Source organism: Octopus bimaculoides, chromosome 22 (genome assembly GCF_046866305.1).
Source record: "Octopus bimaculoides isolate indiv1 chromosome 22, ASM4686630v1, whole genome shotgun sequence".
Lineage (NCBI taxonomy): Eukaryota > Metazoa > Mollusca > Cephalopoda > Octopoda > Octopodidae > Octopus > Octopus bimaculoides.
The window spans coordinates 1247237-1265241 of NC_142949.1; the positions used below are offsets into that span (position 1 = coordinate 1247237).

Consider the following 18005-nt stretch of genomic DNA (forward strand, 5'->3'; position numbering starts at 1 on the left):
TTTTACATTGCACCAGTCTACTTAGCTGAAATGAGTACCAAACCAAGTGCAGGGGGCGGCCCTCTCTCACTCGCCCTGTCACATCCTGGATGTTTGGCTGGATCAAAAGTGAGTATCCATGTCTGCTAACAATTACCAAGGCACTTGAAACAAGTCATGCTTGCTTGGGAGTGACAACTGTGGTTAACAGTTGACAGAAGCAAATGGTCACATGCTTACAAAGTGAACTTCCTAACCACATGGCCATACCCGTATCATCATCATCATCATCATCATCATCATGCGTCCATTTTCTATACTGACATGGTTTTATCAGAGCTGGTAAGGCCAGGGGCTGCACTAGACTCTACTGTTTGTTCTGGCATAGTTTCTACAGCTGGATGCCCTTCCTAATGCCGACAGTTCCACAGAGTGTACTGGATGCTTTCAATGTGGCACCAGTATCAATTCTGCTGTGGTGGATGGGTCTTCTTGGGTACCAGACCAGTGTGCCAGACATCTCGGTCCTTTGTCATCTCTTTCGTAAGGCTCAGTGTCTTAAGATTGGCCTTCAATACTTTGTACAATAATTAATCAGTCAATCCAATTAATTAATTATCTAATTATTTTTTTTCTTCTTGATATTTTCAGATTTGTATTTGGGTGTTGAGACATTGAAACCGCACCAGACTTCAAATATGGAATCCTCTAAAGAAAACTTAAGTGCCTCCCGCGAAGCTTTGGATATTCTGATGGAGTTGTCAAACATTTTGAACACTGGCCTAGATTCTGAGACATTATCCTTATGTATCCAGCTTTGTGAATCAGGGGTCAACCCAGATGCTCTTGCTGTTGTTATTCATGAGCTGCGCAGTGCTAAAAAGCAACTGGCCCAATGAACCATACGACAATGTTTCCTTTTTTTTTTTTTTTTTTTCCTACAGGAACCCTAAAAACGTTGTTTCCTCTGATTAAGGAAACAGACTGACACTTTTAAATCATCCAATAAATTTTGTATATATATTTTTACATCACTCTTCAATATTATTTTTCTTCCTTTTTTATTACTAGTTAATCAGGGAGGGGGGGCGGTAAAGTAACCCTGACTATTTTTTTTTCCAGGGACTCTGAAACTGCTGGAAGGGAGAAATTTGTGTTCAAGACACAGACTTGGCCTGAATCCTTGCAATAGAGCAAACTATACTAAAGGTACCCAGAGTGGTAGTGTTAAACGATGGGGGTGGGGACGATGGATTAGGTCTACTGCCTAAGAGCTGAGGAAAAGGCAGACTGTATGACACGTGTACAAACAGCCATGCTACATGGCAGTGAAACCTGGGCCGTGACTGCTGAGGACATGCGTAAGCTTGCAAGAAATGAAGCCAGTATGCTCTGATGGATGCGTAATGTCAGTGTGCATACTCGACAGAGTGTAAGTATCTTGAGAGAAAAGTTGGACCTAAGAAGCATCAGTTGTGTGCAAGAGAGACGATTGCGCTGGTATGGTCATGTGGCGAGAGTGGATGAGGATAGCTGTGTGAAAAAGTGCCACACCCTAGAAGTTGAGGGAACCTATGGAAGAGGTAGACCCAGGAAGACCTGGGATGAGGTGGTGAAGCACAACCTTTGAACATTGGGCCTCACTGAGGCAATGACTTCTGACCGAGACCTTTGGAAATATGCCGTGCGTGAGAAGACCCAGCAAACCAAGTGAGACCATAATCCGTGGCCTTTGCCAGGGGTGTAGCCAACCCACCTATGCGTACCTTTCCTTCATTGGACACTAAACTCTGCTTGCGAAGACTTGTTGAGGCAAGTGAAATCGAAATCAAACCAAATTCGACGACTGGCACCCATGCCAACCTTTCCTTCATTGGACACTAAACTCTGCTTGCAAAGACCCTTGGGGCAAGTGAAATCGAAATTGTAATTAAACCAAATTCGATGAATGGCATCGAATTTGGTTTAATTATGATTTTGTGCCAGTGGAGTGCTAACAACACTGTCCGATGATCATTGCCAGAGCAGCTGTCTGGCTTCCATGCCAGTGGCACGTAAATAGCACCATTTGAGTGTGATTGTTACCAGCGTCCCCTTACTGGCACTTGTGCCGGTAGCAAGTGAAAAAACATTTGAGTGAGGTTGTTGCCAGTGCCGCTGGACTGGCTCCCATGCAGGTGGCATGTAAAAAACACCATTTGAGTGTGGCCGTTACCAGTACCGCTTGATTGGCCCTCGTGCTGGGTGCATGTAAAAGCACCCACTACACTCTCTGAGTGGTTGGCATTAGGAAGGGCATCCATCTGTAGAAATTCTGACAGATCAGATTGGAGCCTGGTGCAGCCATCTGGTTTGCCAGCCCTCAGTCAAATCGTCCAACCCATGCTAGCATGGAAAGTGGACATTAAATGGTGATGATGATGATGAAATGTGACGTAATAGCTTTTACATACATAAGCTCCACCTCATGTAACTTCAAGCAGAGACTTTACAACCATTCTTATTCTTTCAGGAATTAAGATAAGGCCTGGGTTATGTCACTTGCAGAAAAAATTTTGGAATTGAAAGATAAAAAAATTAAATTCCATATTACCTGGAATATTATTACCATACTCAAATGACAGCTACAGGTACCTGCAGAAGTTTAGACAGAAATGTTTACATAATATTAGAAGTACATTCTCATACTTTAAACCTGTCACTTCATCTCCTACTAACAACTTCTCCTAACGTAGTTGTGTGTATTATATAAGACTAGGTATTAGTTGAGAAATTTCTTACTCTATATGATAAGCCTCCTAATTGAGAATTCTTAGTAATCTTTATCTCATAAATAGTGAAATATTTGGTAGTCCAGTGTATGGCTTCCAAACAATAAGTTTTATTTATCTATTATTTATTATTTAATTATTGTATCTTGTTTATTCTCATGCCGCTTGATATTATATTTTGATGTATTATATTACATATAGCTATAAAGACTAGTGGGGGGGGGGTGTAGAGATAGATATATATAGGTACATGGGTGTGTGTATGTGTTTGTAGAAACGTGTATGAACACACAAGCAGGAACATGTAGATGTATGATTGGCTGTTGATAGAAAAAAATATATAGGTATATGTGTACATATGTGCGTGTGCGTGTGTGTGTGTGTAGTTGTGTGTGTGTTCATGTATATATGGACATGTAAATATGTGTATGTGGGTTGTCTACATATATGTGTGTATGTGTATAAATTAATATGATTGAGTGGATATATTTACATAAGGAGATACAGGGCCCATCTGAATTCCTTTTTCAGACCCTAAGTATAAGAATTTCTCTACCTTAGCGGCCTATATAAATAAACTTAAGGATAGTAACTTGCTTTATGACCTCTCATGGTCCAGAATTGTGAGGGCTCCCCCATATGGTAATGGTTCTGATGGGTGTACATTGTGTATAAGCGAATCATATATAATCCTTAAATTATATAACGCTATTATGTTAAATAAATTTATCAGACGCGATCCCCCTTGTATAGCCATAAATTTCACTCTACATTTCTGAAAACCTATAAAATTAGATCAACTACCTAATTGAATTAGAATAATGTTTATAGGTATAATTGCGATTCCCGAATATTTGGATTCTTCTGCTCAAACATGTGATCATTTGCATACAAGCTGTAAAACATTTTATTAGGAATTTTTGATTCTGCTAGATTAATAAGCATGATGAAATTTACCAAGGAGGACATCATCCTGATGAAGGGAGCATTGCATATATGAAGCATTTCATTTTAAACCATGACCAGTAATGTACCCCTGAAACGGTCGTAGATGCAACATCCTCCAATTTTTGGATCCTATTTTATTTATAATTTTCTTAACCTTGATATCTAGCATAATTTCTATCTTATATGGATAAGTGATTTTTAGATGATTTGCCATTTTAAAAGCTGATGCTTTTAATCCTATATTTACCAACCTCTCATTCGTTTTGCACCTCCTGGATTCATCACACATAATTCCTTACAAATAAATCTTATTCATATGTATTTTTATATTTCTTCTATATTTTTATGTATGTTTGGTTTTATTCTTTATACCCTTGGAGAATCTTCATGCCTGTACATGCATGATTTATGTTGATGTGTAGAAATATATACAATTTAACTACTTTGATTGAATCCGTTTGACTGCTTACAATTTGCGTTTTCAATTCTCTCTACTCTGTATCTTTTTGCATTGGCTCTTTACGAGCACTCTGTAAATAGTCCGTGCATTTTAAAACACACTTAATATTATATATGTGTGTGTATATATATATATATATATATATATATATATATATATATATATATATAATTAATAAGTCTTCAGGTAGCCAAAAAATTAAGAAATTTAATTTACTACCAGTGGTGTAGTGAGAAAAAAATTAGTCAACAGACTATATATTATTCATGTAAAGTACAGTATACATTTAATACACATTAGAGATGCCCATAAAAGGACATCTGACCCGCTAGAAAGAGCAGCCAAAGCTCTGCACCACGTTTTTATTTTTCATTCCTTCTCGAAATTATCCCTAATTTTGTGGTGTAGAGCTTTGGCTGCTCTTTCTAGCGGGTCAGATGTCCTTTTATGGGCATCTCTAATGTGTATTAAATGTACACTGTATTTTATATATATATATATATATATATATATATATGTGTGTGTCTGTGTATGTATATACATATATGTATGTGTGTGTGTGTAGTGTTATTTCTCAAAGTTAAGTTGATGATCTGACAATTATAATTGCTCTCAAAATTGAATTGAATTAATAATCTTAGTATGCATTTGAATGTGTGTGTGTGTGTTTGTGCTTGTGTATATATAGAGTAGTGAGTGAACATGCATCTATATACATAATCTGTCCAATGTTAAAATCAATAATCTTCCTTTGCAATTTTTAAATGTCACTCAGATTAAAGTTGTACATAATGGTTGTCAGCAGTGGCAGCAGCATCAACCACATCAATCGCAGCTATTGTTGCTGCTGCTGCTGAATTTCTTGCAGTTGATGGATAAAGCCTAGAATGTATTACATGAACAACTAGAACAGATGCTGTGCTAATGTTACATAAATATGCAATGGTAGAGACAGGACAAATGTTTTTAAGATGTGAGGGCCTTCATACATGGTCTGGAGTTTATGACTACAGAGCAAGCAAATCCTGTGAGTCAGGTTTAGCTGAAACTTCATTAGCATCTAAACCAACAAATGTGTCTCTACTGATGTTGTCGACTGACTGAACATAGCAGCTAAATCTCCCGCAAATCATGCCAAGTAAAGTTTTCACTAAAGGAAGGACTTGTTGATTAATGGAGTTCCGAGTTAAATTATCTAGTTTCACATCTCTCTTCAGGTCCGTGTCACTCGATAGGAAGGTATGGCCTGCACCTCTTCTCACAAAAATTTTAGGGGATCCAAGCGTATCCCCTATAACCCCTGTTCCAGGGCCCTTGGTTATGTAGGGTGCTTAAACCAGAATTCTGCCGATATTTCAAGTTAGCAGTGTCAAGTCTCAAACGACCATATTTAAGTGATGGGTGGAATGAAAAGAAATGAAGCAATTTCTGGATATCAAATTAGCTTAGCTAGAAAGCGACTACGATGTTTAAATGGATTATTTACTTGGTTGATTGAGAAATATCTAGAAACATGTTATAAATGGGCTGGTTGTCAGTGCCGTTTGAAGTCCCAGATTAGTCCTGGCCGGGCACTTCAATGATCGAAGATGTTGTAGCCATAACTAACCCAACTTTTTGTTAAAGACGGTAGTGTTTGTATGATTTAACGGAGATTTGATGGGTTTCTCGCAAGTCATCCAACAACATGTATAAAATCTCCCTTGGCGCAGCTAGACGTGCGCATTTTAATTCACAAGTAAATGGAGTGGACCAAGGGAGACCACCGTGCAAATTTCATCCAGGGAATCTGTTTGTGGTCGCTCAACCCCGATTACAATCTGTCTTAAAACAAAAATACGCATTGTATAATGTTGTCCTGGATACACAATATCTGAAAAATAGGGTGGGTGTGGTCATAGGTGGAACGCTTTTGATTATAGGTTTTTTCTAGATTAGAGCCGATGTGGGGGGATTAACAAAAGCAACAATACTACCCAAAGGAGGCTTTACGTGGTCGCGCGCCTTCCTGGAAATGACAGACTAATCATCTCTAAAACGTACTTCACTATCTTATAAAAGGTAGGAAGGACACGTCAGATATTGCGTTCCTAAAACGATGCCTACGTCTGTTCAACCAGGGCAAACCTGGAATTTAACAGTGTTACATAAACAGTATTACCTAAAAAAGATCTTAAATTTTTTTTCCCCCGCAGTGAATGAATGACTGTCTAGATTAATAATTAAATAATACTAATATAAGTAAGTTGTAATTAGTAAGGTATAAAGTGTTCTTGCTGTATTAGCTTACGTTTTTACATTGTGAGTTCGAATCTTGGGGGAATGAGACTTTACCTTAAATCACACCTATCAGTTGATTCTTTCTGTGTGTGTATATATATATATATATACATATATCGACCCCGAGGCTATAGTAGAAGACACTTACCCCAAGGTGCCACACAGTGGGACTAAATCCGGAACCATGTGGTTGGTTAGCAAGCTATTTACCGCACAGCCACTCCTGCGCGCATATATATATATATATATATATATAATTTAGAGAAAAGTACCAAAGTTCATGAACTCATCTATGAAAATCCACAGTCACATATAGAAAAAATTAATAAGTAAATACACCCTGTCGTACATACATAGTCATTACCCATTCAGCGGAGCATACTGACTTAATTTCTTTCAAGCCTTCACACATCCTCAGTAGTCACAGCCCATATCTCACCGCCATGTGGCACAGCTGTTCATACACAGGCACCATGCAACCTGTCCTTCACTTGGAGGGAGAGGCCCTTCATTACTAACAGTGATAGCAGCTCTCTAAACTTGGCCCAGCCTCTTCTTATTCTAGCAGCTATGCTTTCAGAACAACCTCCCCCCCACTGCTAACTTGGTCACCTAAGTAACGAAAACTATCTGCTACTTCTAAGGATCCCCCATGACATTTGAGGGAGTCTATTTTTTGTACATGCCTGGTGTTTAATGTCGCTGCACATCTGCCACATGTAAAGACTACTTTCTCTGTTAGTCTTCCAGTGATGCATCTACACTTCTAATGTGTCTTTAGCTTGCACTGGGTATACCTTATGAAGTTTCTCCTGTCACCTTTTCTACTTAACGAGCAGGGCCTGAAGGGATCTGTGGTTTGTCTGTTTTCCTACTTATCAACATATAATTATATGTTGATAATTATTTGCAGTACTACTAACTGCCTGCAATGTCCCATTCTTCTTTTTTTTTTCTCCCTTGTGTTATGGGAGGGTGCAAGTGGCTGAGCACTCCACAGACATGTGTACCCTTAACGTGGTTCTCAGAGAAATTCAACATGACACAGAATGTGACAAGGCTGACCCCTTTTGAATCACAGGTAAAACTCAGTTTTGTCAGCTGAGTGGACTGGAGCAATGTGAAATAGTGTCTTGCTCAAGGAAAAGACACAACATGCTGCCAGGAATTGAACTCATGACCTTATGATTGTGAGCCAAATACTCCTAACCACTAAACCATGTACCTTGGCAACCCTAGTGTTCAACCCCAATGCTCAACTAGTATTTTATTTTATCAATCATGGTGGAATTTGAACTCAGAATGTAAAGCCAGAAAAAATGGTGCAAAATATTTTATTCAGTTTGCTAACAATTCTATATAAAAGATGTTTTAGTATTTTGACTTGTCTATACTAAATACTTCAGGGAAAAGACCAAAGTGTTTCCCTCTTCAAAGATATAAGGACCAACTCAAAGCAACACTGAAATTGAGTCTGAATCATTTGAAACAAGCATGAGACTGGGAGAGAAGAAGTGTTTTATCAACATCAGAACCAAAAACTTTGAAGCCACTAGGAGAGAAAATGGAAGAAATTAAACGACAGGAGAAAAAGACACAACAAAATCAACCTTGTCCTCCACCAACATTACCATGCAGTCAATGCCAGCGACCCATCACCATGAAGGAAGCATTCTGCATAAATTCTTGAATATGAGATAAAGCAGCTGCCACCGACTAAACACCATTCCCTTTGTTGGCTTTCAGAGAAAGTATTCCAATTTGGGGGTAGCTAAGAAACAGCTTTTGGTATATTCACACCCCCTAATTGTAAAGCATATTCTCTCCTTCCTCTTATATGTGACTTCAGAACATCAGGTAAAAAAAAAGAAAGAAAAGTTAGTGTGGAACATATCGTTCATGACCGATTGACTCGTTAATAGAGAGGAGATGGAACCGACGGGAGGGTGACAAGATCGCTTTCTACCTAAACGATTTACGACGATGATAATTTTATTCCTACTAATCATTAAATAAGACATAGAACTGATTATCAACAAAGAGGAACTGAGACGAGGGCAAAGCGGAGACGTTCTGTCGTGCTGGTGGTGGTGGCGAAGACCTTCTTATCTCTGTCAGCTCCATAGAATAAAGACGGATAATGTCATGAAGGTAGAATCATTGGACTAGATTCTTCCTCAACGAATTTGTGGCAAAAGCTGCCAACATCAGAAATCATTGTTAATCTGGCATTCTTTGGGTTCAAACGAAAGAAAGCCGTTAATCTATATTATTAGCAATAAAGAAGATAGAAGAAAGTGGATAGATAAAGAAACTGGTGAAGAAGAGAAAGAGAGAGAAAGATAGATAGATAGAGAGAGATAGGGAGGAGGAAACAGAATGGAAGAGATTTAAAAGAATTCGTAAAATAGGAATCGCTTCTTGATTGTACTGTGAGGAATGAAAACGAAGAAAATAAAGGAAAGAGATAGACTGAAGAGAGAGAGAGAGAGAGATAAAAATTAAGTAGAGAATAATACACACACACACATGCACATACTCATATACACGCAAACACACATTTGCATGTACGTGTATGTGTGTGTTTTCATACATATGTTAGTAGAAGTATGTGTTGGCGTGTTGCAGTCGACCAATCAGAACGAACGTAACAACTCGAAGTCAGTTTATTCTTTCAGAGGCATTTAAAAATGTCTGAATTGCTTGAATGAGGTTCCCAGACAATGTTTACATTCCTTCTTCCCTCATGTTTCTCTCCTCCACCCGTCTCAACCTGACTCAGTCGCATTGACCAAGGTAAGCTAACTCACTCTACATTTGAATTATTTGTCCTTGTTTTAAAACCATATTCTTAATTAACCCCGCAAACCATCGTTCTTCCCAGAATTTTGCGTCGCAGTCCACCTAAGGATGCTACAACTGCGAGTGATAAATGGTTTCTGACATAGAAGCAACTGCATACATTTTGGGAGATGGCAGGTGTAATCACTTAAACGACTGGTACTTTAATTTTGTAGAAATCCTGAAAGAGTCAAGGGTAAGGTCACACCCTCGACGGCATTTCAGTTCAGGACGGAAAGGACCGCTGTTAATTAATACCGCAAAACCATTTTCCTGTCCTTCGTTTCATGAGTTCTGAATCCAATAATTATAATAATAATAATAATAATGATTTCTCCTGTACCCTTTTTTTAAGGGAATGATAGAGTCAAGGATCTTATCTGCTTCGGTGTTATAACTTTGGTACCTGTTGATATTTCCGGAGTCGAAAAATTATGAAATCGATGATGGGGGGAAGAAGAAGAAAAAACCCCGTTCCAATGCCATTGTTAGGAAACGTTTTTGTGGGTATATGTATATATATGTGTGTATGTATATATATATATATATATATGTATGCGTGTATATATATATGTATGTGTGTGTGTGTATATATGTGTGGATATATATGTTAGTGTATATATATATATATATATGTGTATATATATATATATATATATATATATATATATATATATATATACATACATGTGTATGTGCGTGTGCATTTAATTCAAAAGAGAAATTAAAAGCTGTACCTACTGTTACTTCGCACTGGAAATATTTTACCTACGAATTTGTGATCGATCTCTGTTCATCGAGAACTTTACGATCGAGTGATTTCTTATTTAGGCCCAAAGGCTAAAAGGAGAAATATTTACGGGGATCTGTTTATGTTTTTCTCCCAAAGGCAACAAACCAACCAACCTCCGAGGATACAGATTATTTCAAGGCAACACTTTCTACGCAAGGGTCCATTTTTAGACGAGGCTCAATGGATTACAATTTTTTTTTTTCGTTCTAGAAGAAAGTTATGGGTGGAATTATGTGATATTCTTGTTTTAAACATCGTACTCAGTATAATGATGTTTCAGTAATGAATTCTGCACGTTTAAAATCCTTCCAGGGCAGGTTATCAATTTAATTTTACACATTATCGATATCAACCAAAAGAATTATCTATATATATATAAAAATGAGAATGTGTGTGTGTGTGTGTGTGTGTGTGTGTGTGAATCCCTAAAACTCGAGAACTACGCAACCAATTTCATTCAAATTTTACAGATGCCTTACTTAGGGTTCCAGTTGTGTTTTAGTCAAAAAAAATTTTTAAACTTCTTGCAGAGTTCGAGCCCACGGCAACATAATATCTCCTCCACTATTTAAGTATTACGTGTCAAAAGTGAAACAAAAACACTCATGTCAAATACTTTCACTTTAAAAATGAAACTATTCTACTAACTGAAACAATCACATTTCGATACTGTAATGACAGACACTTTCAGAAAGAGAGAAAGAGAGAGAGAGAGATGTATATGTATACATATAGATGTATATGTACACGTTATTCCTCTAACTGAAACAATCACATTTCGATACTTTAATGACAGATACTTTCAGAGAGAGAGAAAGAGAGAGAGAGAGAGAGAGAGAGAGAGATGTATATGTATATATATAGATGTATATGTACACGTATATGTATAGATATATATATATATATAGATATAGATCTATATGCATACATGTATATGTATACATATGTGTAGATGTATATATATATATAGATGTACATGTAGTATGTACACATATATACATATATATACATGCATACAAATATCTATACATATATACACCCATCACACACATACACATGGACACAAACACACACATTAGTCATTTGTTTTCTTATCCAAAACTACGTCAAAAGTACTGAATGGATCTTTATGAAATTTGGAAATTACATTCTATGCATAACGGCCATAACTCCCATGAAAATTCATATATTTTTGATGTTGATGAAATTTTAACCCGAACATAACAGATGAGCATTATTTGTAATTCAATGGTACAACAGTGTAAGACTACCCTTTCAGATATACTTACATTGTGATTTCTGCAATGTGGTGCATAAATTGTCAAGTAAACAAGATGCATCTTTGCTTCCACTGATTCACTTGCAAAGTGTTGAGTAAAATTATTTCGTTGCAGACCTCCTTTGAGTCTTTTTATTATCACTGCGACACACATAGTCCCCAGTTGGTAACATTGATTTCAAGGCCTTTCCAGATGAGAGACTGGTTGTTCTAAGACATTTATCGATTGTAAATTTTGTCTGCAATTTGGAAATTATATTCTATGCATAACGGCCATAACTCCCATGAAAATTCATATATTTTTGATGTTGATGAAATTTTAACCCGAACATAACAGATGAGCACTGTCTGTAGCTGGTCTTCTCTTGGAAGAGCTCCGCTTCTCACATAGACAACTGTATGTTGGCTGCTCAAGAGTGGGCAGCAAAAAAAAACCTATTTGCATATGCTCCACAAGGGAAAACAAGGAACATTGTTTACAACGAGGTGTTATAATCACAACAGCAAGAAAGTATGTACATGATCACCTTCTTTTACGAAACTTCATTGACTTTCATATATTTATATTGATATACATATATATATGTGTGTTTGGGTGCGTGTGTGTGTGTGTGTATATATATATATCTATATATAAAGATGAGAATGTGTGTCTGTCTGTCTGTGTGTCTGTGTGAATCCCTAAAACTCGAGAACTACACAACTCTCTTTTACAAACCCAGTGAAAATACATATATTTCATATGTCAAAGAAATTCAAGCAATACATATAACACCAAAGTTAAAAACATTCCCAACAATTCCACAATCCCCAACCTCCAGAGCTATTGAAGAAACTGTTATCATCAACTGACCAAGATTCCTAACATTTGCAAAACAAAATTAGACAATACGACGCTGTACTACAGATGACATCATTTGGAACCACAAGAGATTTAACTGAGGCAGCATTCATCCAAACTTTCAAGATCCAACCTCAGATTTATCATCGCATTGTCTCTCTACTACCTCTGTCAAATGAATCACCAAAATTGGCCTTTCATTATTTATAATCTGTACCTGTTTGTTTGGTTACGAAATAAAATACACAACGTGTTTCTGAATTACGTGTATTTACTTTATATACATATGAGTTGAAAACTTTCTTCTAGCATTCCACTTAATGTCTATGTTCCATGCTGGCATGGATTGGAGAGTTATTAATGTAGAAATATGGTATCGTAGCTACTAACAGTTGAGGGTTGCGTAGTCTAGACGGCGTTTTTAGATTTCATTATTCTCTTTAACCCTGGCAACGCCGGGTATTTCTGCTAGTCAGAAATATATTAATGTCGACTCTTTGACTCTTTGCGATCCCTCTTCGCCTAAAAATATTGCCATTGTTCTTGTGAAAAGTACCCATTATTCGTGAGTTATATATATATATATAATATATATATATATGGCTATGTAGTAAGACGCTTACTTCCTAACCACATGGTTCCAGGTTCAGTCCTTGTGAGTGGATTTGGTAGACAGAAACTGAAAGAAGCCCGTCGTATATATATATATATATATATATATATATATATATATATAATATAATGTGTGTGCTTGTATGTTTTGTATATATATGTATGTGTGTGTGTGTGTCTGTATTTGTCCCCCTCCCCCATTACCGTTTGACAAACGGTATTGGTGTGTTTATGTCTCCGTAACTTAGCAGTTCGGCAAAAAAGGTGTATAGAATAAGTACTAGGCTTTAAAAAGAATAAGCCCTGGAGTTGATTTGTTCGACTAAAACCCTTCAAGGTGGTGCTCCAACATGACCACAGTCAATCTATCCAATCCATCCATTCATCCATCTGAGAATTAGGATGCGGTAGAAAAATTAAAAGTTGAGCATACAAATTTCGTGTGTCACCTGTTTTAGCCTGAAGAGACTTTGAATTAGAGCTTGTAAGAAATCATCATCGTTTAACGTCCGTTTTCCATGCTGGCATGGGTTGGATGGGTTGACTGAGGACTGGCGAACCAGATGGCTGCACCAGGCTCCAATCTGATCTGGCAATGTTTCTACAGCTGGATGCCCTTCCTAACGCCAACCCTAGCCCTAACTCCAATCACTCTGAGAGTGTAGTGGGTGCACTGTAAAGTTGTTGGTGTTAGGAAGGGCATGAAGCAGTAGAAACCATGCCAGAACAGACAAATGTGAGTAGAGCACTCAATATCATCATCATCATCATCATCGTTTAACGTTCGCTTTCCATGCTAGCATGGGTTGGACGATTTGACTGAGGACTGGTGAAACCGGATGGCAACACCAGGCTCCAATCTAATTTGGCAGAGTTTCTACAGCTGGATGCCCTTCCTAACGCCAACCACTCAGAGAGTGTAGTGGGTGCTTTTACGTGTCACCCGCACGAAAACGGCCATGCTCGAAATGGTGTCTTTTATGTGCCACCTGCACAAACCAGTCCAGGGGCACTGGCAACGATCTCACTCGAAAATCCTACGGGAGCCAGTCAGGCGGTACTGGCAACGGCCACGCTCAAAATGGTGCATCTCATGTGCCACCCGCACAAGAGCCAGTCCAGGGGCACTGGCAACGATCTTACTTGGCTTGCCGGGTCTTCTCACGCACAGCACATTTCCAAAGGTCTCGGTCAGTAGTCATCGCCTCGGTGAGGCCCAATGTACGAAGGTCTTGCCTCACCACCTCAGCCCAGGTCTTCCTGGGCCTACCTCTTCCACGGGATCCCTCAACTGTTAGGGTGTGGCACTTTTTCACGCAGCTATCCTCATCCATTCTCACCACATGTCCATACCAGCGCAATCGTCTCTCTTGCACACCACAACTGATGCTTCTAATGTTCAGCTTTTCTCTCAAGATACTTACACTCTGACGGGTATTCACATTGACATTACACATCCAACGGAGCATACTGGCTTCATTCCTTGCGAGCTTACGTATGTACTCAGCAGTTACAGCCCATGTTTCACTGCCATGTAGCAAGTATATGAGATATCACACATACCTTTACTAAAATATGTATATGTATATATAATATATATAAAGAGAAAACCAACTAGTTTTAAATCTCTGAGCGAGAAATGTAGTAACAGTACTGCATAGTAAAATTTATTTGCCAGTGTAAAGTGGCAATTCTGCTTAGGACGATGTCACTACTGTCTAGCCTCAGGAAAACCTCTTTTTCCAGCTGGTTACTGACACATCATCTGTGTCCATATACTGTGATCAAGGGAGCTAATGCGAGGATATACTGCGAGCAAGAGAGCTTTAGCGATACTTGCCGACCAGTGGTTTCTGGGTAGTTTCCCTTTCTCAGTACAGGACAATTGCTGGTAGAGATGGCAGCCACTCAACCTCACTCACAGTATATACTTTTAAAGCGACACACAGTTACTGACCCCGTAAAGATAGATCAAGGGCTTTCCCTGTTTTCATATCCTTAACTGTTTCGTTTGATTCCACTACATGTACCGATGCTGGTGTCATGTACAAAATAGGTTTTAGTCAGAAAACAAACAGGACCCTACCCACTTCAGGTAAAAGGCTTTGTTTGATGCATAAGAAAGGTGTAGGCAGAAATTCCATATGGCGTACCCAGTGCAAGCTATGGACACAAATGGTGCAGTGGAATAATAGGGAAGTTACCAGGGAAAGTAGGTTTGTATGTGGAATATGCACAGGAACCATAAAAATTGCAGATACTCAGGAAATTGGTTTCCTCAAATGTTTCAGAGGCTCTTTAGAGGTAGTGGATAATTTCTGCTGCCTTGGAGAACAAATTAGTAGTGGGGGAAGATGTATGGTAAGTGGAATAGCTAGAATAAGAATAAAATGGAGAGAATTCAGGAAGATTGTATGTTGCATGTATACAAACAGCAATTCTACATGGTAGTGAGATTTGGGCCCTGAATGTAGAGGACATGTAAAGGCTAGAAAGGAATGTACCATAAATGTTCAATAATATTGAGATCTGGGGACTGTTGTGGCCAGATAAGATATTCAACTTTACTAGAATGTTCCTCGTGCCATTCAGTAACAACTTTAGCTGTGTGAATTGGTGCATTATCATCCTGAAAGATGGCATTTCCCTCTGGAAACAGTTCCGCAACCATAGGATGAATTTGATCAGATAAAATGCTTAAATAGTCTTGACTATTAATTCTGCCATGAAGGGAAACCATTGGACAGGCAGATTTCCAAGATATAGCCCCCCACCCAGATCATCACAGATCCTCCTCCATGTTTAACAGTTGGATGAAGGCATCTATATATGTATATAAATATATATATGTATATATGTGTATATAAATATATATATATATGTATATATATATGTATATAAATATATATGTATATAAATATATATGTATATAAATATATAAATATATATGTATATGAATATATATATATATATATATATATAAATATACGTATGTATATATGTATATATATATATATATATATATATATATATAAATATACGTATGTATATATGTATATATATATATATATATATATATATATATATATATATATAAATATACGTATGTATATATGTATATATATATATATATATATAAATAATACGTATGTATATATGTATATATATATATATATATATAAATATACGTATGTATATATGTATATATATATATATATATAAATATACGTATGTATATATATATATATATATATATATATATATATACATAAATATACGTATGTATATATGTATATATATATATATATATATATATATATATATAAATATACGTATGTATATATATATATATATATATATATATATAAATATACGTATGTATATATGTATATAATATATATATATATATATATATATATATATAAATATACGTATGTATATATATATATATATATATATATATAAATATACGTATGTATATATATATATATATATATATATATATAAATATACGTATGTATATATATATATATATATATATATAAATATACGTATGTATATATATATATATATATATATATATATAAATATACGTATGTATATATATATATATATATATATATATATAAATATACGTATGTATATATATATATATATATATATAAATATACGTATGTATATATATATATATATATATATATATATAAATATACGTATGTATATATATATATATATATATATATATATATATAAATATACGTATGTATATATATATATATATATATATATATAAATATACGTATGTATATATATATATATATATATATATAAATATACGTATGTATATATATATATATATATATATAAATATACGTATGTATATATATATATATATATATAAATATACGTATGTATATATATATATATATATATAAATATACGTATGTATATATATATATATATATAAATATACGTATGTATATATATATATATATATATAAATATACGTATGTATATATATATATATATATATATAAATATACGTATGTATATATATATATATATATATAAATATACGTATGTATATATATATATATATATAAATATACGTATGTATATATATATATATATATATATATATAAATATACGTATGTATATATATATATATATATATATATAAATATACGTATGTATATATATATATATATATATAAATATACGTATGTATATATATATATATATATATATAAATATACGTATGTATAATATGTATATATATATGTATTTATATATATGTATATAAATATATATATATGTATATATATATGTATATAAATATATATATATGTTTATATATATGTATATAAATATATATATATGTATATATATATGTATATAAATATATATATATATATATGTATATAAATATATATATATGTATATATATATGTATATAAATATATATATATGTATATATATATGTATATAAATATATATATATGTATATATATATGTATATAAATATATATATATGTATATATATATGTATATAAATATATATATATGTATATATATATGTATATAAATATATATATATGTATATATATATGTATATAAATATATATATATGTATATATATATGTATATAAATATATATATATGTATATATATATGTATATAAATATATATATATGTATATATATATGTATATAAATATATATATATGTATATATATATGTATATAAATATATATATATGTATATATATATGTATATAAATATATATATATGTATATATATATGTATATAAATATATATATATGTATATATATATATATATATGTATATATATATGTATATAAATATATATATATGTATATATATATGTATATAAATATATATATATGTATATATATATGTATATAAATATATATATATGTATATATATATGTATATAAATATATATATATGTATATATATATATGTATATAAGTATATATGTATATAAATATATATATATGTATATATATATGTATATAAATATATATATATGTATATATATATGTATATAAATATATATATGTATATAAATATATATATATGTATATATATATGTATATAAATATATATATATGTATATATATATGTATATAAATATATATATATGTATATATATATGTATATAAATATATATTATATGT

At 34.2% G+C, this 18005-nt stretch overlaps 2 protein-coding genes across 3 annotated transcripts in view; both read left to right on the forward strand.

The window, feature by feature from the left end:
• Positions 1-611: 611 nt before the first annotated feature.
• LOC106874448 (mitotic-spindle organizing protein 1) lies at positions 612-1008 on the forward strand. Its single transcript, XM_089339725.1, has one exon. It carries the CDS (start codon positions 678-680, stop codon positions 876-878), a length of 201 nt encoding a protein of 66 aa, XP_089195851.1. The 5' UTR covers positions 612-677; the 3' UTR covers positions 879-1008.
• Positions 1009-8362: 7354 nt separating this feature from the next.
• LOC106867758 (inositol polyphosphate-4-phosphatase type I A) overlaps positions 8363-18005 on the forward strand; it is an 83388-nt gene continuing 73745 nt past the window's right edge. Inside the window, exon 1 of one of the 2 annotated variants that reach the window (XM_089339781.1) lies at positions 8363-9234. The gene's annotated coding sequence lies outside the window, so the exon portion shown is untranslated. The remainder of the gene's footprint in view (positions 9235-18005) is intronic. The other variant, XM_089339778.1, reaches the window with a different exon arrangement.

Bases quoted from the DNA above. Each gene is read 5' to 3' on its own strand.
- LOC106874448 (XM_089339725.1), top strand. From the start codon at position 678: ATGGAATCCTCTAAAGAAAACTTAAGTGCCTCCCGCGAAGCTTTGGAT.